The following is a 26,215-nucleotide window of genomic DNA, read 5'->3' as shown; positions in this document are numbered from 1 at the left end:
TGTGAAGTTTCTGCTTATCTCGTGTACGGGAGAAATTGGTTGTGAAATGAAAGAAAATGTTATCTATAAAGTGAAATGAGTTGCTAATTGGGTGGTGGCGTAGGAGTTTGAATGCAGTATTACAGGTTAATTCGGCTGACTGCCAGCAGTTCGATCCTGACAGGCTCAAGGTTGACTCCGCCTTCCATCCTTCCAAGGTTGGTGAAATGAGGACCCAGATTGTTGGGGGCAATATGCAGACTCTTTAAACTGCTTAGAGAGGGCTGTAAAGCACGGTGAAGCAGTGTATAAGTCTAAGTGCTGTTGGCTATTGCTATTGCTAAGCAAGCCTATCAGTCATTGGCTCTGTGGAAGAGCCTGAGGGGATCCAGGTGGGTGGGGGGGGTGTTGAGGAATAAAGGAGGGGAGAGACAATGAAAGGAATTAAAAGGAAAATGAAGGTATAAGGAGTGGTGAGCTGAGCTTCTCTTTGAGACAGCAAAAAAGCCTCCAGGCAAAGAACGGGCGGGAAGATCTTCAAGGCTTTGTAACCATTCATTGTCATTACATTTTGATTTATGTTTTCACACTTTTGATAAAAAGCTGTCAGGAGTTTAATAGCTAGAAAGGTGAGAACCTATATCATAGAAATGGACTGTCGGGAATGTGTGTCGTTCTGAATTATAGCTGTAATCGTGCAGCCACCATTACTTGGAACATTAATCAGAATAGCCTTCCTGGGGTTTCAATGTCTATTACTGAGGAATATGGGAAGTCATGAGTGAGATGCTCGCCATCTGCCAGCTCATGTACGCTTTTTAAAATGTGCAAGAAAGTCAAAGCTTGAAATGGTTGCTTCAAATGCTTCAAATTGGGAACAGAATTTCATGGTTTGACAGCATTTACCTTATACTTGGAACAAAACATGCTGCTTCTGATCTTAGTTTAAGACTAGCAAGCTGGGCTGGCCTAACACTTTTTAAAATGTTTTTAATTGTTTGTTATTGTTTTTAATCATGGGGCCAAATTTATATATATCTTTTTAATTGTATTTTAATGTCTGTAGTTTATGCTTTTACTTGGCTGTTCACCGCCCTGAGTCCTCAGGGAGAAGGGCGGTATACAAATTTAAAAATAAATTAATTAAATAATTAAATAAATAAATAAATAAATAAATAAATAAATAAGACAAAGTGGGGCCGTTTCGAGGAGAACTTTTAATCCTGTGGTTTGTTTTGTAAATTGCAAAGCAAAGCCAGAAAAATAAGAGGAGCTAGTTGCATCTAGACTGCTGTTAGCATAGATTAGGGTGAGAAGAGTGAATGGGAAAAATAACTGCTTATTTTAACTATATGCTTAAAGACAGATGCTTGCTGAGTTCTAATCATCGCTTTCCTGACGCAAGCAAGGAGTTAACATCTGCAATTTTGGATGGCCACTCCAAAATAACTACTGTTAAAGACTGATCTTGGCTGCCAGCCACCTATTACAACTTGTGATTGATGTTGCAGTGGACTGTGCTGGGCATGAATGTTGTTAATGATGCTTTTCTAGTTTTTAGCTTGTAACTTGTAAAATGCAACGTATACCTGGACTTGTTGATGTGCTTCTGTATGCTAAAATATCAAGGCCATATTGCTCTTTTATCTGCTTGTTGAATATTGGTGCCAGATTGTCGAGTACAGAATTGTGTCTATAATTCTGCACTGAGAAAAGAAAAATAGCTTGAAGCCAATAGTTAAATAAGTTTTTTTTCCCCCTGTTTGCTGCTGTTCATGGACTCTGTGAATAATTTCATGTGCAGTTCTTTGCTGAGTTTCTGTGACTGCTTGTGCAAACAGCCTGGGAAACGTGTGCTTAAAGCTTTGCTTCCAGTCTCCTATGAAAATGTAAAAATTTCATTTTTAAAAAAATAATCACCTCTTTCACTATTTCTTTTCTGTACAGCGGATGGCAAGGTCTTCATTACCATCTTTTTTACTATATAGATTTGGATTGAAAAACAAAAGAACAGCTGGCTTGCTTTCTTCATTCTAGCTGTTCCACACTTGAAATGTTTCAAATTTTCTTCCATGTGGAACACAGGAGAGAGTATTTCAAGTTTTGTTTATTTGGAACACATCCAATTCAAAACATTCTGATAAGTGTATTTTGAGTATAGTGAGGTTACACTGAAAGAAGGATGTTATGATAAAGTTGTGGAGAATGAACTGGAAGCTGAAAAGTTCTGCAAGCAAAATATTTAACTTGACCTCAAATAATTAAAAGTGTTCCTTGCCACTGGGATTTAGAGCCCAGAACAGCATCTGGAATGCAGATGTATTAAGTTACATTAATATTTAATGCACGTTAAATGTTAGAAATCTGTAGCAGCATGGGAAATTTCTAGAAGCAACAGAAGTCATGCCAATTTTGGAGCAAAAAGTGAAGCAACTTAAGGTGATTGGATGTGGAAATAATAAATCACAAATACTGTAAGCTTTGTTTCTAAGAGATGAGCGCATGAATCTTCCTCAATCTTTTTCCCCTTTTGTAGATGATGTGAATCAGCCTCATCATCGTTTTGGTTTCCAGATGTGGTAGAAGAAAGTTATGTGGCTCCCTTAATTCCTACTGACTTGAGCAACAGTGGATATAATTTAATATATCTGGGGTGATTGTGGTTGGGGAAGGAGAACATTTGAACTTTTTGCAGCATGTTTGCAATTTTGTAGGTGAAGCAGATTTTCCTTCCTACTATTCTCATCAGTGGTGAAAGCACTAAAGATAAAGAGGTGCAGTATATCATTTTTAATAAAGTAATTTGTGCCCTCTTTCAGAATACCAGGGCTGAACAAAGTGAAAATAAATGATAAGCCAAAACGATTACCATGTGAACAATCTATACCAGGGGTCCCCAACCTCCAGGTTTGGGCCCACTACCGGTCTGTGGCATATTTGCAACTGGGCCCCGTATGTGTGAGCATCTTGTGCGAGCAGCAGGCTGGAGTGTGTGCATGTGCATGCAGTGCAACTTGTGCTAGTTGAGCTGCACGCGCATGCGTGCCAGCCCACCGCTCACGCAAGTTGATCATCCACCAGTCCACTGCTTACACACCCCAGTTTCCCTCTTCCCTCTCCATTGGGCTGCCAAGCTGCAAAGGTTGAGGACGACTGATCTATACAATAGATATGGGCAGTTATTTCATCCACAGAGTATCTCAGATACACCTCAGACTGGGCAACACATGCATTAGATGTGTATTTCTTCACAAATCTCATTTTTGTCGTATCCCTCCCACTCTGTTGAGAGAAAATTGAACAGCCCTCTCTCAATAGAGGGGGAGGGATACAACATCATCTATCTCCAATTTACAACACAGTCCTTTCAAAAGTTCCACGAAGGTCCACACCCATTTGCACTGCCCAGGTGATCCTGAGGACACAGATAAACCTCCAAGTAGCCTCAACGACCCTCTAAAAGAATGCCAATGACCAGCTGCCTGCAAGGAATATAAATCCTTCCGTTGCCCACCATCCAGTCAGAGTTGAAGAAGCTTCTCGGATGACAAGCGAAACATCTTCAAAGAAAAACCAGAAAACCAAAAACCAGTTGCCTCTTGAAAAATCACCTTTGGGTTGTTAATATTATTTTCAATAACACCTTTAATAATTTCTCCCATCAAGCCTTTTGGTAACAACTTTGGAAGTTGGGGGAGGTCATTCCAAACCTTTTGAGAGTCCCATGAGACCCTGGAGTCTCTGTTTTTGCACCTCATTTCTATTGAAAGGGCTTTAACTATGCTGTCCATCTTGTGGCAACCAAGTCTTAGTACAGTCATGGTGAATCGTTTGCCCTCAGCATGTCACAAATTTGAAAAATACCTAACTTGATTTTGTTGGTGTCTGCCTCAGGATATGAAGCTTACCTTTCAGGCGGTGTTCTCCTTTTGTTGACAGGCCCCTGTGGCCTACCTGAGGCTACTTCAATCACACGAGGCCTTTGTCTCTGAAGCAGTTTTCGAGAGTGCTCTTCTGCGGCCTCCGAAAACCATGCAAAATTAATGGGGCAAAATTGCCAAGAATTGCCTCATGGGGGAGATGAATAGCATATAAATTTAACAAATATTTTTTTAATTTAATAAATAAAATTATGCCTCATTTTTTATCCAGTGGAATCCATTCTATAACTGCCTTAGTCCACCTGCCATCAGCTGCTCTTACTATGTGACTGGCCCATTTCCACTTCCACTTGATTAAAAAGCATCCACAAAAGAGACTTAAAACAAGATGGATCAACAACATCAAGTAATGTGGCAAAAGAATTGGCAACTGGCAAAAGAAAGCTCAAGACTGTATTGCTTGGAAACATATGGAAGAGGCCTTCGTCGTGCAATGGATAGACAATGGCTAGGATGATGATGATGATGCACCACTTTTGTACGAGGCCAGAGACCGTGCAAGGGCATTCTTGCATGGCATCCTCAGCCTCTGAAAATCACACAAGAACTGGACATGCTTTTGAGAATAGTTGTTGCTTAATGTTGGTGAATGCTGGCATGTCATCCAAAACATCATGGCGTGTCACCTTTGGCGTGTGTCATAGGTTTACCATCACTGTCTTAGTACATACCTTTCATCCTTTCATTCACTCCAGCTGTAGAAATACAAGCCTTCAATGTCTCGTGATCCTATTGTACTGAAATCCTTTAAAATAACCAAACAAAAACCAACTGCTGTCCCAGATGGTTTCTGAATCTCTACATAGGATCTACTCACAAAGAATATCCAGCTTCTTACAGTAGTCCGGCTGATGTTAGAAGATGGTGGGGAGGGGTGTGTTATGTGACCAAGTTTCCTTCTTGAGGAACACTGCTGTGGATTTGGAGCGGAAAAGTGACTTGTCTTTCCAGTGAAATATGTGTGCTGGATGCTGCAAAGCAGAGGGATTTGCCAGATCCACCCTCCCATGGTATGTAAGGATTGGTCTTCTGTTAAACTGCTGGAAAGCAAATGTTAACAGTAATGGTTTAAGCACAGCAATGCAAGCTGTTGCCTGTCTTGAAGGAAGAAGCATCTTTGGCTGTTGAAAATCGGCTTGTTATGACTCTGTCTGTTTTAAATATTTAATACGAACTTTTAGTTTCTAAAGCATGCCCTTTGCTTTAAGAGCAAAAAACTTAGTGTCCTTTCCATTATTTAAAAAACAACAACAACCCACATCAGAAACTTAAAATGAAATGCCAGAAATAAAATAAGGAACAGCCTGGTGCTCCAAGTGGGAAATACATGGGACTGGTGTTGGCAGAAAGCTCAGCATTTGCACTGTGATGGAAACTACCTTTTGGGAACAGAAGTCTACTGCAAACTCTTCCCAGCACTGGAACTGGAGCAAAGAAACTATTCCAGCAGTGGCCTCTGGGATTGAACAGAGGGGAAAGAATTTGCAGTAAACAGAATTATCTTCACCCAAAGTGTTTGGCCGCAGAAGGGACAAGGATTCTTCTCGACATGGGTCAGAGTCTCCAGCTACACTTCAGACTTTCTGTCTGGGCAGTTGTGATTCTCTTTGTGATTGCTGGATCCCAGAGCCAGACAGGTAGGTTATTTGTCTATTTATTTCTTTATAAAATGTATTGGCCGCCCATTTTACCAAATGGTAATTCTGGACAGCTTACAATATTAAAAGATAAAACTATATAAAAGCCGAAAGTTTTAAATAAAATACCGTAAATACCGAGCCCCAATTAAAACATGGGAATGGGGGTGGGAAGGATAAGAGGGGGTCTGTTATTAATCTATCAACCACCCCCAGTGGGAAACTCCTCCATTGGAGCCCCAAGCCAGCTGGCAAAACCAGGTCTTTAAGCTCTTGCGGAAGGTCAGGAGGGATGGAGCCAACCTCACTCCAGGAGGCAAGATGTTCCGAAGGGCAGGCGCCAAGGGCAGAGAAGGCTCTTCTCCGGGGCCCCACCAGCCAGATTCGAATGGGGCCTGCAACATGCCTCCTCTGCCAGCACTAAATTAATTAGTTTAATTAATTAAATTTAGAACTGAGGAAGCTTCTTGGATGAGAAGTGAAGCATTTTCAAAGAAAAAAACAAACAAAGTCCAGTTGCCTTCTGGAAAAGTATCTTTGGAGTAACTTGTATAGATGGGAGAAGGGCAAGGGCAGAGAATCCTGCATTCCTGTTACGAGAGGGTTAAAACATATGCCTGAAAGCTTCCCATTATGTGCAGCTGTGTAGGAAATTGTTGGTTCCTGCCATATAACCCTAAGCAATCTTAATAGACTGAAACAACTGCAAAGATATTTGCAAAGGTTATTTTTCTTGCAGGAAAGCCACCAGGCTTTTATTGTACATGGAACAAATTAAACTGATAAAGGATTCCAGAACATGCAGATTTTATGAAAGGCTGTCAGGAGAATCTGCATTAATGGTTTTGCTGCTTTTTATGCAGCTATACTGTAAATGCCTGAAAGTGTGAGACTAGAAATTAAAATGCAGCCCTTTGACTTTTACAGAAGAAAACCCCAAATATTCTTCACGTATAATCTTAGATCTTAGTGGCATTTTTTTTCCTGTTTAAGATATTAGATTTTTTTTTCCTGTTTAAGATCTAGAATAAACATGGATAGATTTTCCTTGAAAGATTTTTTTTTATAAACCAGGAATATTTATTCATTTATTTGATTTCTACAGCCACCCATCACAACTAAAGTTTCTGGGCAATGTACATTATAAAACAAAAACAATTATGGATCTATCTCCATGTATAACTTCTAATAGTTTTTGTTTGGTTGCTTCTCTCTGTTTAAAATCACATCTCAATTGCGGATCGCTTCCTTTTCAAAAATAAAGAATGCTGAATGATTACACAGATTTTGATTTAATTATAAATGGGTTATGGAATATGAAACAATTATATCTGGGACAGATGAAGAGGACAATGTAACAAGCTCTAAAAATTAGTCATTTTGAATTTCAGGAACTTTTAATATGTTATTTGGCTCTTAGAGGCAAAGAAATACTTTCCAGAGACAACTTTCTTTTTAAAAGTCATGCCAGCCTGCCTGAGATGATACCTATCAGGACTTAATCTGCCTTCACACAGAATTATTCAGTGTCATTTTACCAGAATGTAGAAAACACAGCCTTTGAGCCTCAAAAGTTATGTATTAGAAAAAAATAAATGGCTTTCCAAACCAAAAGTCACTGAACATTATAAACATCTGTCTTTGATCGAAGAGCCTGTAACTCTCCCTGGAAGCATAGATTTCTTCAAAAAAAATATGTGCATGATTTAGTTATTGAATAGTAACCATTCCTGAAGTTAATGAATTTAGATTGAAATCTAGATCACCATACAGTATTTTTTCTATAAGCAGTAAAAGATACACAACAATTTATATTTGTTCTTTGTATTTATTAGCTAGTACCATGATGGCGAACCTATGGCATGTGTGCCAGAGGTGGCACACAGAGCTCTCTCTATGGGCATGTATGCCATTGCCAGCTGCTGTTTTGGTTTCCGGCGTAATGCTCGCCAGTCTGCTGGTCTTTGCGGGTGCTGTAGCACCATAAAATGGCCTGAAAACAGGCCATTTTCTGGGCTGTTTTTAGGCCGTTTTCAGACCGTTTTCGGGTCTTTTTCAGACTGTTTTCCGGGCCTTTTTCCAGGCTGTCTCCAGACTGTTTTTTGGGCCATTTTCCAGGTCATTTCCGGGCTGTTTTCAGGCCAATTTTTGGGCCGTTTTCTGGGCCATTTTAGGGCCATTTTTCAGCCCTAAAAACTGCCTAAAAACAGCCTGGAAAAACGGTCCCCCAAACAGCCTGAAAACAGCCAAAAAACAGGCATGCACATGCTAGCCAGCTGATCTTTGGGTTTCCGGCACTCCGGCACGTGCATATCAGTGGTGGATTGCTTCTGGTTCGGTCCAGTTTATAGAAAAATAGTAAAACCGGGGGAGGTTCCACCCACCCACCACGCCGTCATCATGGGTGATCTGTGCAAGCGCAGAAGCGTGCACACTCCCATTGCGAACCGGTAGTAAAGGTAAGTGGAACCCACCCCTGGTGCATATGCACGCGCATGCACATGTGTTCTGGTTTGGGCACTTGGTGCCGAAAAGGTTTGCCATCACTGACCTAGTAGCTTCCAAGGAGAATGTGAGAAATAATTTTGCTCCATCAGCAGTTGTGTAGTTAACTCTGCACTTTAAATTCCTAATTCTAAAGTAACTATCAACCATTGTGATGTGAGTGGGGAAGTCATAGAGACAATGTTGTCTCAAAAACATTTGCCTATCTATTCTAGTGATGGACAGGGCAGTAGGGATAAGCCCAAGCCTTTGCCTTTGTTAGAGCTGCTTAGATTCCAATTATCTTATTTATATTTTGCTTAAACCAGACAATCCCAAAGCTCTAAGGATTGTAATGATTGCATCAAAGCATCAGATGAAGCAACTGCCAGCCAATGAAGCTTCCATACTTTTGTGATGTCACTCACAATTTAAGTGCTAATACTTCTTTTACTTTGTAGGTTCCCATTAGGTACCTAGCTGTGACTAGGAGTGATTTGGAACTTTGGTGAATTACAGTATCATTGCTTTAACTTTTTATTAGAGCTTATCACACTTTGTTTTATTTAAATCTTCAAACAAGAAAAGCAAATCAGAAATCACTGCAGATATGAAGGAAATTGGTCAAAGGATATTATTTCTTAATCCCTGTAATCAAAATGTATTTTTATTCCTATTTTCTAGATGAGCAATTTCACCTTAAGAACAGTACAGATAAAGATATTCAAGAGAATGCTGAGATCGTATTAGAGGTAACATAAGCAAAATCCATCTCTTTAGCAGAAAAATGAGGAAATTCAGTACAGTTGTCTAATGTGGGATTATTCTAGTTGCTTGTGGGACCGCCTTATTTTTCTCTAGTAAGTGTTTGTGGATTTTTGCCTCCAAATTGTATGCTACTATCACTGGATGATCAAGTTTATATTACTATTCAAATGATTCTTCCTCGTTTCCTAGTTCTGCAGAATGTGATCGGGTTGTTGTTATTCTTTAACAGAATCTGTTTTGCTTCATAGCACTGGGCTTATTGCAGCTTTGTATAGCTAGGGATCTCAAGTTAATTGTTATTTTAATTAAGGCACTTCATTTTCAAGATGGGATAACTGCCAAAACATAGGGAGAGGTCTTTCCTGCTTCACATCACATTATAGATCCCGGTTCATAAATAGTGCAATTGGCAGATCACAAACTTTTGAGCTGTTTGATTGATTGGTCGGTGGCTAAAACCTCTCCACCCCACCCCTCATTCAAAGCATCACAATGAGTCCTCCCCCTCCTCATTCCACCTTAAGGAGAGAGGCCAGTGCTTGCTTTTGCTGCCAACAGGGAATGCCTGGTATGAAGGGAAACAAAGATAAGAAAATCCCACCCATTTCTTTTGTTAACTTGTTCTGCCAGCTCAAGGACTGGTGAAATTAACTTTGATGGCTGGGACCTGTGGCACTCGTTTAGCAAAGAGCCACGAGATGGCATCCTGGAGCTAACTCTGCACCTTAGATTGCTTCTGAAGGGGAAGAATATGAAGGGATAGATGATGTCTCCCAATCTTGGTCTTTTCATAGCCTTTTTTTTTTTAAATCCATTTTTATTTATTAAATTATTAGTCTATCTATCTCCCTGTTATTCCCATTATTATTTTATATTTTAATCATTACTGTAAATGATGGGATTTGATACATATGAAATATTTTGCATATGTACTTAAAATATTTAACAGGGAAATAAGTATTCAGCTTTGACCACGTTGGTTTCAGCATTGCCTAATCCTGTTAGCAATTTTCATGCTTTAGAACAATGAGCTTCTCTTGGCATGGTTTTGTTCAGTGTGACATCTGAATGCTGGCTGTTAACTTAGATCATTGTTCAGCACTGAATATCATCCAAGCCCAAATTTGGAGACTTGGAAAAAGTCTCCACTATTTCCTCATACTTCCTCTTTTTCAGTTACTTTGGGGAGGAATTGAAATTACGGCAAATGAGACCATCAAGATAGAAGATGAAGAATTCGCCACTCTGCGTCCTGCAAAGCGCTTACTCTGGATCTTTCAGCATAAAATTCCCAAAAATCCATCAGGAATCGAAGAATACCTGGATCATTTCTCTCAGTCTGACACCCCGATCACTCCGGAGGAATTTGAGCAGCTTGTTTTCACTACTATCTTTACTGCTTACCAGATTCGCATTGTCCAAGGTCTGGATAAAAATCTGTGGATCAACCTTTTCTCTCAGCTGGTCAATGAAATCCTCCGGGAGCTCTGCAAACAATTCTGTCCTGAGGAACTGACTGATTCTGTTCAACATTTAGCCTCCAGGCCTTGGCAGGAAATGCCTGCCTATGTTAGCGCATTGAAGAAATTCTATCAGCCCAGCTTCGTTATGACTCAAGGAAACTGATTTTCCTGCATAAAGAGCAAAACTTGAGTCATCTTTCACCCCATTAAATGCGCACTAAAATACAGAAATACATTTGAAGTTCTTTGATCTCTGTAACATTATCTGAGACTGCATGGACCAAAGTAGCAATCTTCTTGCTTTGTTTTCCCAACTTCAGTAGACAGTCCTTTGTTCTTTAATGTAATCTGATTTAGGAGAGCCTTTCCCAATGACCTTGAGATATACTAGAATTTACAACATCCAGTCATAACTAGTCCGACAAAGAATTCTGGGACTTGTAATCCTGACACATATGGAGAACGCCAAGTTAGAGAAGGCTGACCCTGGAGCTTGGACACTGCTCTCCCTCTCCCTCTAGGGCAGGGGTCTCCAACCTTGGCAACTTTAAGACTTGTGGACTTCAACTCCAGAATTCTGGGAGTTGGTCCACAAATCTTAAAGATGTCAGGGTTGGAGACCCTGCTCTAAGATGTCCCATTCAGAGATTACTTTTCTCAGTGGAGAGTTGGCTTGCCGTTGGCTGGGATTAGGTTTCAGTGAAAATAGGACCATGCTAACTGCTGTTAGAGAACACAAATTATCTTCTCACGTAGCATAAATGATAAGAAAACAGATGCATGTTAAAAGGAAGATCTTGTCATTATAAGAACAATTATCTATTTAGCAGGATAATTTTGAGAAAGCAGTGCTTAAGCCACTACATTTCTTCATTTTCTTTCTGTTATATTGTAGCAATGGCGGAAAACCTTACAACTAAAACACAGGATCTGCATAAAAAGGGAACAGAGACAGAACATTTGAAAAAAAGGGTTGGGAGGTGTTTCATCAGGCAATTTAAAATGCCTTTAAAAAGTTGAATATCCTATTTGTAAATGATAAAATAACAGGTTTTACATATACAGTAAATAAGGTGAGGACATTATATATATTCACCTTGGAAACTGGAAATTCTGAAGGCTACATTATATTTTAAAATATAAATTTACAAGCTCATGACTGTATGGTCATAACTAAGAAATATTTTATATTGCCACCTTAAGTTGATTGCTCAATAGTGCAATAGACAATTTAGCATCCAAAACTTGTTGGAACAGATGGTTATACCTGGAGTCTCCAGTTCTACCAAAACAGTTCCAGTTCCCCCAAAACAATTTCTTTGTGGGCAAAATAAAATATACAGTAGAAATGCTCTAGCAACTAAATCCTTAATTTATCTTTTAACTTTTTAAAAGTATAGTCATCAAAGAAAGTACCATAGAAGAACTCAACAAACTGATTCTCTTCATTTGTTACAGCTGTTGTACTTTTGCCATTGTAAGCTGTCATATAAAATGTGCGTATAATTTCCTTTGGAAGCATAAAGTCTCTGCTTTTGTAATAATCCAACATGCTAACACATAAGTGAGGTACTTTAGCTGATAGATCAATCAGTTAAAAATATCCATAGTTGATTTATCAGGTGGAATCTGTATTAGATGGAGAAGAAGACTTATAGAAGCCTACAAGATAGTACTCCCTTTTAATATTAAATGATGAATAGCTTTGTGGATAAGATTAGATTCCCTGAAATAGTTCTGACAAGGATTTGACAGTACTCAAATTTGTTTAAAATATCCAGTACTTTTTAATTTATCAAACATCAAATGATTCTTCAATTATTGGAGATACACTACAAACATACTACACATTTAAAGCTTGGGATCCTTTTTCATGAATGGAAAGGCTTGAATATTGCGACATCAAATGTACAAATACACACAATCCTTTTAGTTTCAGGCTTTATTTGGTGTCCCATTATATCTATCCCTCTCTTGTGATGTTTGCCAACAGTTGAACAGAATGTTATCAATTCTCAAACGTTCTGCAGAGGGAGCCTTTGACCATATAACCCTTTTCAGCATTTTTCAAATGTCCTAATTTGCATATCTCATTTATCTCCCCCTATTCCTTTACTCCCCAAATTGACTCATGCTTTAGTCTTATGTCTAACAGTAATAATGAACAAAACACACCAACTTGTGGATGTCATTCTAGGGATGAATGAGAGAAACAACAATGGCTCTGCAGGCAGAAAACACAAGGAAGGTGTCCATAAGGAATACACTGGACATGTAATAGCATGCTTGTATCTTCTCACATGAAGAATGGTATTTGTCCAGGATCTGCACAAGAGTCTGCTGCATCTGGAATACTCTTATGCTTATGTTGTATATGCACATTTAGAGATTTGACCCTGGAGAAATGTTGGAATCTGAAGAGAATTTTGTCTTAGTCTCTGGATAGACAAGGAAGCCGGTGAAGGTTATGTATTTGCCATGATTGCTGTAAGCACCATAGCCATCATGCTGGTGACTGTAGAGCCAGACAATGTCACCAGCTTGCAGAGGAAACATAATGCTCTGGCTCTGCATCTCCCGCCTTTTGGAGTGGTTATCATCATAGATCATGGCCTGAACTTCATTGTGGTTCTTCATCAGCTTTACTGACATTGTTTTGAAAGGCATTTTACCAATGGTGAATGAAAAATAGTAGGCGCCTGGAACACGACATGTAAAGATGCCGGTTGAAAAATTGAAGTCATTCCCAATGTTCACAAACTCTGTGTCAAATGTGATGGGCTCATGCTGGGTTTGCTTTTCATCCGATCCTAGGAGGCTTTCGGAACGAGCAGCTGAAAAGGCAGAGCGAGGATCCTGTGGTCTAGCTGGCTCATCAGAAAGCAGGAGTCTTTCTGAGACTTGGTTTTGGTTGATGGAAAGCTGCTGAAGAACATGAGAGGGAGGCTGAGATGGTTCTTTTCCTAGTTCTGGAGAGCCTACTCTATTTTGAAAGTAGCTAGAGGTGTCTGGATAAATGAGGTACCCATTGAAAGTTGTATAGGGGCCCACATTGCTATACAGGGCATACTTTGGATCCCCGTGTAAACGTAGCCACACAGTATCACCATAGTCCAATTGTAACATGGCACTTTGGCTGGCCACTTTTCGCTCTTTACGGTGATGTTCATCATATACAATTGCCTGCACTTCATTCTTGTTTCTCATTAGCATGACTGATAAATTTTTCTTGGGGTACTTTCCGACAGTGAAGGAGAAATAGTAGGCTCCAGGGATACGACATCGAAATAGTCCAGCTTTGGGGTCAAAGTCATCCCCTATGTTTACATAGACCTTATCAAAGGTGATCACCATCTCGGTGCTTCCTTCCATGCTGCTGGTCCTAGCGACAGAGAAGGCAGATCGGAATTCAGTCCCGGAATCAGCAGGGAAGCCATATACAAAGCAGAAGGCCAAATGGAAGAGAAGGCCAAATAAAATTTGATCTTTCCACTGGGTCATCATATCTAAAAAAAAAAAAAATGGAGGGGAGGAGACAATTTAACCAATGTATTCAAAAACTGCTTTTCGACCAGAGAGTAGCCTTAAAACTTTACTTACTTTTGTATAGCCAACAGATAAAACCCAGACACTGCTACATCTGATACCAGCTCTTTATTGGAAGCATAATAGGAATACGTATTTTACATTGAAAATGCAACAGGATATAATACTTAGTAAACATGCAGAAGACAGTATCACAGACTATGTCTGAATATAGATATATGTCACTATTAATTCTCAAACCTGAAAAAATATCTGTTAATCTGCAGAAATGTAAGTATGGCTACACCGTTGTCCTCATTGAAATGCAATTAGGTAGGATTAGTTTGGGAACAAGTTAGGTCTGTATTTAATATCGACAGGATGTCTCCAAACAAATATTTTCGATACTGATTTTGTATCAAAATACTGTTGCTGCAGTAACTTAATTGAGTTGTATAGTTCAGTTTTAAAAAACATTCTTAATTCTTTTTCCCCATCTAATTTACTGTTGTAATCTCCTTGTGTTTCAGTTTCCAGAAATTAACAGCTGTGTATTGTTATTATTGCTATTATTGGTTTTTTTTTTTTAAAAAATATGAGACTTTATTTCATTTAGCTGGCTAGTCAAAAGCTTTTAAGATTAGCTGTCCAAAAAACATGAATATTCAGATGCTGATTCTTTGTTCGATTATATTCACTTGATTAAAGAAGAATGCAGAACTCACATTTCCATTTTCCGCCTCCTCCCAATCCCCACCAAGTTGGCCTAAATGACACCATCTCATTGCCAACAGTAACAGTAAGGATGATTTTGAGAAATCTGAAGAAAGGTGTGTGTGGGTGTGAATGTGTGTGTAAGAATGCAAAGGGAAAAATATTTCTATAATAAAGCAAAATATGTTGTTAAAGTAATAGATCCAAATTCTGTGACTGCAGTGAATCACACTGGTGGGATTTAAGAAAAGATAACACCTAATGCATTTCTCCTGCTCCAGTATTTATGATTCTAATGACAAGAGGCCAAAACATGATCCGTGGTTACTTTCAATCTGAGAACAAGCCTGTCAGTCACTGCCAAGACATGAAGCTCCATTCACAGTCCTTCTTCTCCCAGGCTCATTAAAATGTCACTCAGTCGGAAGGCCTGGTGGCTGGGATCTCTTGTCTGCCATCTCTGTCTCTCCCTGTCACTTCAAAGCTGGTCTATTGCCATCAACAGTCTACAAATTCGGAGGACTCTTTCATCAGAGCTAAATACTGTCTTAGGTGAAAAGTTGGTATTGCAGACATGCTACTGTCACATGCACTCATCCTACATCTAAGCAAAGAGACATTCAGAGGTAATACTACTTACTTAGGAATCAGTTTCTTTGGAAGGTGTACACTGGAGGGTGACAGCGTGTCTTTGATAAATCATGTATATGATGGTTCACTAAAGGACAATAATCTCCAACAGATTTGAGAGAAACTCCAGAGCCACAGGTTTTCTTAAGGGAAATCAGTGCAGCCTGATTCCTACCCAGGGGTGAAATCCAGCAGGTTCTGACAGGTTCTGGAGAACCGGTAGTGGAAATTTTGAGCAGTTCGGAGAACCGGTAGCAGAAATTTTGAGTAGTTCGGAGAACCGGCAAATACCACCTCTGGCTGGCCCCAGAGTGGGGTGGAAATGGAGATTTTGCAGTATCCTACCCCTGGAGTGGGGAGGGAATGGGGATTTTGCAGTATCCTTCCCCTGGAGTGGGGAGGGAATGGGGATTTTGCAGTATCCTTCTCCTGGAGTGGGGTGGGAATGGAGATTTTGCAGTATCCTTCCCCTGCCATGCCCACCAAGCCACACCCACCAAGCCACGCCTACAGAACTGGTAGTAAAAAAATTTGGATTTCACCACTGTTCCTACCCCACATTTCTAGTCTCAATCTCAGGAAAAGGGAACTATGATAAAGGAAGAAAAATGATTCTCCATTCTTATTAGCTCATCCCGCTATCCAAACTAACAGCAGGATGGGGATAGTGATGATCTTGTTTAAGTGCTTTCCATTTGTAAAAATATTCTTTAGACCAGCATTTCTCAACCTTGATGACTTTAAGACATGTAGACTTCAACTCCCAGAATTCTCCAGCTGGCATAATTGGGAATTGACATTTATATATCTTAAAGCTGTCGAAGTTGAGAAACAGTGCTGTAGATCACACCACTATTGGCAGTCTCAGGGCAAACCTTGTTTTCTTTTGCAGAACAAATGAATTACACTTGGAAATATTGAAATAAAAGGTTTCTCACTCTTTGGAATCGGTGCATGAAACAGCAAGCTATACTTGAAATAAATGACAAATAAAATATATGAGATCCACTTGACAAAAGTGGACATAAAGGATGGTATGCCAAGATCATTTTTTTCACTTTAGATATTAATATTGGATTAGAGAACACATTTGGATTCAACCGACTGAAGTGTAATGGAGTTAGAAGTGATTTGAAAAATGTTATTTACCTCAGGAAAACTTAGGATGAATTCCTATTTTATGAACAGCAATCATTTCCCCCCTCCCCTCCCAACTATCTTCCTCTTTTTGAAAAATCTCTAATAGTTTATTTGGCTGAGGTTTTTTTGTGCATTCAGAGATGGTGATGGCAAGACTTTCTTGAAACCCAACATCATGTATTTATTTGTGCGTAGGCTGGAAATGATAAGAAGATGGTCCAAGTATGTTCGGGATGCTTCCACAATAGAACCAGGCCTACTTCTTAAATCCAAAAAAGGAACAACATTAGGTTCCTTTCTACATTTATATTTTCTGAAAGAACAATGTATTCAGTATCTATTGTGGCCCGCCAGCGGCCTGCGCAGATTGTGGCTGATCCCGACGACAAGAAGGCTGGTGTGGTGTCGCGCCAGCAGCCTGCATAACCGGCGCTTGCGTCGGACAGTGAGGAGGCTGAAGAGGATGTGGTGCCAGAGGCAGAGACTCAGCCAGGGCCTTCGAACCTCCAGAGGCTCCTTCAAGTGGAGAGAGTGAAGTGGAGGAGCCTCTTCTCAATGCTCGAGCACGCAGGGCTGCCAAAAGGCAGGAGTGGCTACTCAGGAGGAGGAGGTCTCCTCGAGAGTAAGGCTTGAGGATAATTGGCCACTCCCTTAGCCTATTTAAGTCACACGTGGTTAGTAAGTTTCTTGCTGGAAACAATTTGTAATTATCATCAGAGCATTTTTGGAAAAGTCTTATCGTATCTTGTTTTCTGGGCTGTTTGCCAACCTTTGCCAGACTTTGGTTTATTCTTGCTATTTAATAAATTTGATAAGGACCGTTGGTGTGTGTCAATATCCGTGGAAATCCAGAGCTGGGGCAGAACAGTATCACCGATCAGACATTTGTTCAGTTAACAGGATTTTCCAGTCATTTTTCCTCATTCCCAAGGCATGTTCCATGGATGATCCGTGTGTGTGTGTGTGTGTGTGTGTGTGTGTGTGTATGTATGTGTGTGTGGAGGATGTGTGTGTAGTGGATCCAGTTAATAATCAACTCTTCTGGTTCAACAGAGCAGCATGTGCAGCAATGTGTTTTTCTTGACATATTTTGACCACTGCTTCACTGGCTTCCATTTTAAATGTTATCAGCATGCCCAAGCAGTCACTTCACATAAATACCAAGGAAGATTATGGAGATGATGAAAGATGTTAAGGTCTGCACCAGTGGTGGGTTTCAAATTTTTTTTACTACCGGTTCTATGGGTGTGGCTTGGTGGGCATGGCGTTGCTTGGTGGGTGTGGCTTGGTGGGCATGGCAGGGGAAGGATACTGTAAAATCTCCATTCCCACCCTACTCCAGGGGAAGGTTACTGCAAAATCCCCATTTCCTCCCAATCAGCTGGGACTTGGGAGGCAGAGAATAGATGGGGCGGGGCCAGTCAGCATTTTTACTACCGGTTCTCCAAACTACTCAAAATTCCCACTACTGATTCTCCAGAACTGGTCAGAACCTGCTGAAACCCACCTCTGGTCTGCACATTGTTAAGCACATGACCATTTGAAACAGAACCATTGTGTTTGCCAAATTCTAGCACTACTTCTGCTGCTCACAGTGTAAACGATGGCACATTTGCTGAAGTACTTTGGGTGAGGAAGAAAATTTGAACTATTTATTTGTTTCTGGAGTTTGTAGCCTGCTGCAATCAAATAACTCATGGTTTACAGGGAGTACCACAGAAATTACCACATCCATCATAAACTCTACTCCATACAATATAAGACCTCAGTGAAAACAGAAATGACAAAAAAATTAAAAATAAACGATGCACTATATTAATCAAGAGAATGCCGTCTATAATAATTCAATTTTCAATCACTTCCTGAAAGCCAGAAGAGAGGGATGAGTTTGATCTCCAAGGGCAGGCTATTCCAGATCAATAGTGCTGCCACTTCTGATGGTCTCCACTGCTGTTCTAGTAGGCATCATGGAGTCTAGAGCACTGTTTCTCAAATTTGGCAACTTTAAGACATGTGGACTTCAACTCCCAGAATCCTTCTGCATGAATTCTAGGAATTGAGGTCCACATGTCTTGCCAACTTTGAGAAATACTGGTCTAGAAGAAGTCCTAAACTGCAAATGGGCTCCTTCATAATTAGTGCTTGCCCATCCAGAGGCAGCACTGTGGTTGACAATAAGGTTTCTATGAACTTTATTTATGAATGCAACTTAGCATATGTTAAAAGATGTCCATTTGAAGTGGCAGAAGCAATTGGAAAATTCCCATAAATGATTCTACATGCGGCTATGCTCTTAATGACCTGGAAGTCAAAACAAATCAAAATATTATAACTCACATTTTTATAAGATGATCTTTTATAAGATGATCTACCGTTGGTATCTCCCCCCCACCAGAATCGCTAAGATGTTCCCAGGATCCTCTGATAGATGTTGGAAATGTGGGTCGGCCAAGGGTACTTTCTTCCATTAGTGGTGGATTTGTCTGTCGACTAGACGTTATTGGGGGAAAATACAGCAGTGGCTGCTGGAAATAACAGGTGTGAGCTTTCCCCTTCACCCAGACCTCTACTTATTAGGAATAAGACCGGACCACATTGACAACAAGGATTGGTACATATTTGTCCATGTCTCAACAGCGGCGAGAATGGCATTTGCCCAACTGTGGAAAGATGCAGATACGCCCCCTGACCATCTGATAATAAATAAGATTCTTTGATGTGCTGAGATGGACAGGTTAACATATATATTAAAAGATAAGAAAGACTCAATATATAATAAAAGTTGGGACAGATGCTTTGTCTGGCTTAAAAAAAGGTTAAACCTAGGGTGATAAGATCGTTTTATTAGATTAAATAGATACTTAATAGGCTATATAATTCTTTATAATTTTGAAAAAAACAGGCCAATTGTTTTGTAGATAATTAAAAGAACTTGATTGTATTGAAATGTTTAGTTAGGATGATATTAGTTAATATTAATTGGAGAGTGAGTTTAACTCTCAGTTAGTCATGTTTGTTGTTTCGTTTTAGTCTTGTATTTATGTGTCCTTACATTTCATTTCTTATATTGTTTTCCAATCATTATTATGTGTTAATTTTACTGTAAATATTTAATAAAGATATTTTTTTAAAAAAATATTATAACTCACATTAAAACTGCAAACCAACTGCAATATGTTTTCCAACTACAGAAAATGGAGCTTTTCCTAATCGGGTTTTAAATTAGTATATTGTCAGTTCAGCTATCTGGTTAATCAATTAAATCAGTAAGATAGATGAAATATCAAGATGTTGAAAGAAATGAAACTCAATAGCTAAACAGACTATTTTACATATATCCCCATATTTGATAATATGATGCCTTAGAAAATCCAGGCACTTTCTGGTTAACTGCATTTAATACATCACATTCATTGTAATGTTTAAGGACAGTTTCAAATATCTCGGTTATAAGAATCATCAAATCACCAAATGAATAGCCTGCCAAACCTCTGGTTAGCATGGACATGAAACCATTTTCTCTTTGATTCATTCATATGTCATACATTAAGTATTCTACAAATTGTTCATAGTGCAGACAACTAGTATCAAATGATTTATTTATTTACCAACAGGACTGATTTGGCCACCTATCTTATATGATGACTTTAGACTGCTCATAATCCATTACAAAAAAACGAGTTAAAAACAAAAATACCAGTTCAATGGTTTGAATCCCTAGTGCCACGTAACAGGGTGAACTTCTGTTACTTGTCCCAGCTTCTGCCAACCTAGCAGTTCAAAAGCATGTAAAAAATGCAAGCAGAAAAATAGGGACCACCTTTGGTGGGAAGGTAACAGTGTTCTGTGTGCCTTTGGCGTTTAGTCATGCCAGCCACATAACCACAGAGATGTCTTCGGACAGCGCTGGCTCTTAGGCTTTGAAACGGAGATGAGCACCGCCCCCTAGAGTCAGAAATGATTAGCACATATGTGCGAGGGGAACCTTTACTTTTACCTTCCCCTTTCCCTCAGGTCAGACCATTCATCCTCATAGCTCAACCCCTATCCTAGTCCAATGCTTGGGAGAAAAGCCAGATTTTCACAGCTCTCCACAAGGATAAAAGAATAGGGAACCTTTGCATCTTTGGACTCACGCTCACCCTATCTAATCTGGTAGGACAGGTAGATACTTTAAAGTCTAATTTTTCCAAGGTTACTTTGAGGTCTGTAATAAAGTGTTCTGAAATGTTAAATGTTTTGATATTATTCCAGGCATCTGTTGAGGTGAGCAACACCTCATGAAAGCTTATGCTTTTTAATTAAAATTGTTAATTGGAAAATGTACTTTCAGATTCCTTCTAATTTGAGGTGAACCTGAAAGCAGTAAGAGTTACCTTGGCTTGAGAGGTACATGAATGGGGATGTATACCCATAGTCTCCAGATTATGTCCACTGAAAAAGTCCTTGCAAAGTCCTAGAAATGTGGACTTGACCCAGAGCAATAGACTATTGATGTGGAATGTGTGTGCTGCATAAAGCATTGTGTACAGATACACAATGCTACACTGTGCTGTGTCCAATCCTTGGAAAGCAAAGAACCCTCACATTACAGTTTACATTTTGTGATCTAATTATCAGAAGCCAATGACCGTATGTCACTAATCTATGTAACAGCAGAGGACGGGGTGTCAAACTCGCGGTGTCACGGCAGCATCACATGACTTATTGTGACCCTTCCCCTTTGCTAAACAAGGTGCAAGCATGGCCAGCGAGTGACGCATCCAGCCCTTGGGCCGTGAGTTTGACAGCCCTGGCATAGGACAATGCCTTGCTTAGGAGAGGCTTCTACCTTTGCTGAAAAGTCCCAAAGCAGGAATAATTCATATCATTTATGTATTATAATAATAAACCACATGGGGATTTCAAGGTTAATATGCCACAGCTGAATGAGCAAAACCTCAATAGGTAATTCGAAGGACTGAACTCGAATGTTTTCACTTCAGCTTTATTTTCTGCATTCAGTACAATTATTTCAGCAGTTGCTCAGCAGCTTTCTGGTCCCAGAGAGACTCTCTTTTCATATTAGACATTTTTTCACTGCTTAATCATGGCAGAAATTCTCAGCTGTTCCTTCTGGTACCAGAGGACCTTCAGGTCTCCCAGAACATTATTTAACTGATGGGAAATGCTAATGCTGGCAAAGGAATGACTTCTCTCTCTCTCATGAGAATTCAAAAGAAATCTCAATAAAATAAAAACTCTCTCTTTACTCTGGATGCTTTCAGGATTTTAGAGCATGCAGAGCAACACACTGTTTGAAGAGAACCATCACACTTCCTTTGCCTTTCCTATGTCTTATTAGGGGTGCAAACCAGGGTGGGTTCTAAAATTTTTTACTACCGGTTCTGTGGCCGTGTCTTATTTTGTGGGCGTGGCTTGATGGTCATGTGACAATTCTTTAGGATTTAGCAAAGGTACTGGTCTACCAAGCTTTTAACTGCTTGCAGAGCTGTACTGGTCTACCCATTTGTTTTTGGAGGCACCGGTCTACTCATTCGTTTTTGGAGGCACCGGTCTACCCATTTATTTTTGCAGGCACCGGTCTACTCATTTGTTTTTGGAGGCACTGGTCTACCACCACACTGCCTTTTAACACTGATCAGCTGTAGGGCGGCCCTTTGAAGCCCCGCGGCAAGAGTTTAAACAGGTTTTTTCCTTCTAGCCGATCAGCTGGGACTCGGGAAGCAGCAATAGATTGGGGGTGGGGTCAAATAAAAGCTAAGAATAATGCGGGGGGGTGGGAGGGCCCAGCTCCTGAACAAAGAGAACTGGTTCGGTGACGTCATATCGTCACCGCTACCAGCTCGGCGGAACTGGGCGGAACTGGGAGGAACCCACCACTGGTGCAAACATTTTCCAATGTATAATTGTCCCAAAGATCTAACAAACACCAAAGAATAAAATGTCTGAATAAGTTAAGTTCCTACTCTATATCCTATGTATGTATGTATGTATGTATGTATGTATGCATGTATCTATGTATCTATGTATCCTTAATGATACATTTCAACCAGAGCTTGGTTCCAGCTTCAACTACTATTAATAGAAGCTTCCTTCTGATCATTGAAGATTTCAAATACAACAGAGAAATGTTGTTAGTAAAATGTAGGGAGATAACTTTTTGGACAATTCCCTCTCATTCTGTAACCTTCTACAATTCCAGACAATTCTATATTGTTCCACAATAGGAAAATTCTGGAGAAGATTTTTGGAGGGCAATTCAGAAAGAAGTACATCCCTCCTCATTTCTGCAGATAGGAGCCTTTGGCTAGGAGAATTCTTCTCACAAGTCACTCGCTATTGAAACCAAAGGCCAGGCACAGTGCGACTACAATGCCTTGCATTCTCAAACCTGGCTTCCTGTAGTTGTATTTGACCCACAACTCTTGAAACCTCCTATCTGAGGAGAACAGGTTGTGTAAACTTACCAAGAAACTTTGACTGCAAGTTTCCTTTACATTTCATTTCTTGCTTTAACTGATAACTTAAATAATACCCACAAGATCAATTATTGTTACTAATTGCTATCTCAAGTTTTCAAATGCTCTACTGTATGTAGCTCTAATAACACAACAAGAAGATATTAACAGACTTAGAGTAACACACACACAAAATTGGGGTGAGAGACAACCCAGGGTAGAATTCCCCATGAAGTAGGTCAGTAAAGACCGAGTACACAGCAGGACAGTTTGTGAAATTAAGAGCAAAGTGAATAGCAGGGTGTTCCGAAATAGACATAAAAATGTACAAAGCTTCAATTATACAATTTTGGTTGCTATTTTGTTTTTGGTTTTTTCTCCCCAACATACTCTGTAGACTCCCTTGATTGGTAAAGGGCAGAAAACAGAAGAGAAGAAAAAGGAAATGCTATGGCTAGTCTCCTGACAATAGTCAGGAGCATTCCATTTTTCAAGATTTGGTTGCAGGTCACAATTGTTTGTCACAACATTATAAAGGGTCAGCATTAATGTCTTGTTTCTTTGCCCTGAAGGTCAGCAGACACAGTTATAGAAATGCTAGTCTCATAATTGGACTGACAGTCTAAGCCGGAAGGCTCTTTCTGTTCAATAACAGCTTTTTCTAGAATTCTAAATGCTGTTATGACTGTATCCAGATCGAAGGGTTGCTTAGTGAATAACACAGAGGGCTGTGTGTGTGTATGTGTTTGTGCGTGCATGTGTGCAAAGTCTTTTTGCCAAGAGGTACAGATGTTTAGCATAAGGGATGAAAATTAGGGCAGTGATCTCACCAGTCCGCTGGGTCCAGCCTACTCACAGTCAGCACTAGGACTGTCCGAATCCTCTGAAAAGATGTAAATTTTGATGCTTGCAAATCTGTTTTCTTGAGATACTCTCAGAACTGACAAGGCCATTCAAGGTCAAATCGGTTTAGCTTGGGTTTTATGGCTATTTTTTTAAAATGATGAAATGGACTTGAGGTGGAGGTTATTAATTAGATTAGGTATGAAGAGTGAGATTGTTAATTCTTTCTTCCTGTACTGTTCCCACAACATCATCTTTCCCCAAGATACTGTATTTCAAGGGTATGTGAATTACAGTACCCAAAATGTATTATGTGAAAACTAGTCCATGTAGTTTAATCTAAAGGACATATTTTCCTGGATTTGCACTACATCATTGCTTCTTCTGAGTGTTCAGTAAATAACTTGGTAGCATTTGTGCACTGCTTAGGATTCTATATCTTCCTAGAGAATACTGGGTTTTGTTTTGTTTTTGCTTTTTTCATTTAATGAAAAACATGTTTATCTTAAAGCGACTAATGCTATTTATCACACTTATACGTTCCCCTTTTCCCAAGAACCTGAGAGTAGCCCAATTGGAGTGATATAAATGATGAGATGGGAATTTGCTCGTTGTCATCCAGTAATGAGATTTCCAGAGCTCAGAAGTTATTAGATTCCCAAGCCCACTTTCAAAGCTCATATTTTGTCATTGTTGGTTTAGATGTTTTATTTGAACAGGAACTGTCTGTAACAGGAAAATAAGTTTTAAGAATATATGCTGTTCTGAAATACTTGTTTTAAAATACAACAACGATCGTTTTCCTAAGCTCTATCTTCCCTTATTCTAATATAGTGTAATGATGCTTTAATTAGCAAGCCTTTTAAACAAGAATAGTTTTGTTTTCATATTAAAATTTTGTAATGATAACAGAATAACAGAGTTGGAAGGGACCTTGGAGGTCTTCTAGTCCAACCCCCTGCCCAGGCCGGAAACTCTACACCACTTCAGACAAATGGTTATCCAACATCTTCTTAAAAATTTCCAGTGTTGGGGCATTCACAACTTCTGCAGGCAAGTTGTTCCACTTATTAATTGTTCTAACTGTCAGGAAATTTCTCCTTAGTTCTAAATTGCTTCTCTCCTTGATTAGTTTCCACCCATTGCTTCTTGTTCTACCCTCAGGTGCTCTGAAGAATAGTTTGACTCCCTCTTCTTTGTGGCAACCCCTGAGATATTGGAACACTGCTATCATGTCTCCCCGAGTCCTTCTCTTCATCAAATTAGACATACCCAGTTCCTGCAACCGTTCTTCATATGTTTTATCCTCCAGTCCCCTAATCATCTTTGTTGCTCTTCTCTGCATTCTTTCTAGACTTCGAACATCTTTTTTACATTGTGGTCCTTCTGTATCTTAAGCCTATCTTCTGGAGTGATGGCTATTCCTGCCAGTTTGGTGTTGTAAATTTGATGTGTTTCCCATCTATCCCCTGATCTAAATCATTGATGAAGATATTGAAGAGTAATGGACCTAAGACCGAGCCTTGAGGTACCCCACTGCATACTTCCCTCCATGTTGATGCATTTCCATTGAATGTTGAGTGCAGTAGATCAGCCAGTTACAAATCCATCTGGTGGTGATGCTCTCTAATTCACATTTTTCTACCTTATCTAGTAGTAGGTTGTGGTCTACTTTGTCAAATACCTTACTGAAGTCCAAGCAAATTGTGATGTGTGTGTGTGTGTGTGTTGAAGTTATTATTGATTCCTGACAACTGCTTGGACAGATTCATGGACTTCTCTTGGAAAGATTTGTGAAAGTAGTTTACTCTTGCCTTCTGCCTAGCACTGGGAGAAAGTGACTGGCTCAAAGTCACCCAGCTGGCTCCATGCCCAAGATGGGACTAGAACTCACAGACTCCCAGTTTCTAGCCTGGTGTTTTAACTATTTTACTAAACTCTTTATTCATCCACTCTAAGGTGGATGAATAAAAATTGTTAAGCTTGAATTTTCTTTATGATACCTAACTGATGACACCCTTTTAGTAATCAATCTTCAAGGTTTACTAAGAGGACCTTAATAAGGTATTCTCAGCAATAATGTTGTGCCATCATTGTTCTCATACATGCCTTGTGTAATTGCTTCCTCTTATGCCTCTTTTTGACTATGACTATCATTTGGGCAATAAAGATAATTGTTGATTGTTGATACTATCTTCCGATTGGAAAAGGATTTCAAATCTTTCTTATCATTCATGAGAGAGATTAATCTGATTGTCTGTCTTCTTTTTCACCAGTGAAACATAATAGCAAACTGAATGGTATATATGAGCTCAGGTAATTCCAAACCAGGTTACCTGTTGAACTGATTAATTCTTTCTCCTTTCTGATTAATATTTATTTATATTTATATGTTAGGGTGTAGGTATAAGCATATGTATGTGTATAGCTAGCATATCTACATGTGTGTTATGTAGGTGTACACTTCTGAGAGCAGGCAACAGAATTTCATTTTTAATATGTGTCACAGTACCCACAGGAAAAAAACAACAATAAACGTTATCTTATCCTTCAATAGCAAAATGAAGGAGCCTTGGCAGTACAGGGGTTTAAGGCACCCTGTTATTAAGCTTATTAAGACCAGCTGCCTG

The 26,215-nt window shown here is 39.5% G+C and overlaps 2 protein-coding genes across 2 annotated transcripts in view; one reads left to right on the top strand and one right to left on the bottom strand.

Moving 5' to 3' along the window:
* Nucleotides 1–4,962: 4,962 nt before the first annotated feature.
* On the top strand, nt 4,963–11,782 carry FAM180B (family with sequence similarity 180 member B). The gene is made up of 3 exons (XM_034417570.3): nt 4,963–5,557; nt 8,726–8,793; nt 9,986–11,782. Exons 1-3 carry the CDS (start codon nt 5,470–5,472, stop codon nt 10,433–10,435), a joined length of 606 nt encoding a protein of 201 aa, XP_034273461.1. The 5' UTR covers nt 4,963–5,469; the 3' UTR covers nt 10,436–11,782.
* Nucleotides 11,783–12,035: 253 nt separating this feature from the next.
* The window catches only part of C1QTNF4 (C1q and TNF related 4), a 25,201-nt gene continuing 11,021 nt past the window's right edge, over nt 12,036–26,215 (bottom strand). Inside the window, exon 2 of the mRNA XM_034417568.3 lies at nt 12,036–13,778. Within this exon, the coding sequence (XP_034273459.1) occupies nt 12,655–13,776 (1,122 nt within the window). The 5' untranslated portion in view covers nt 13,777–13,778 and the 3' untranslated portion in view covers nt 12,036–12,654. The remainder of the gene's footprint in view (nt 13,779–26,215) is intronic.

Source organism: Pantherophis guttatus, chromosome 1, assembly GCF_059756535.1.
Source record: "Pantherophis guttatus breed Tessera chromosome 1, ASM5975653v1, whole genome shotgun sequence".
NCBI lineage: Eukaryota > Metazoa > Chordata > Lepidosauria > Squamata > Colubridae > Pantherophis > Pantherophis guttatus.
Note: the sequence above shows the minus strand (reverse complement) of the source record. Positions and strands in the feature narration are given on the sequence as shown.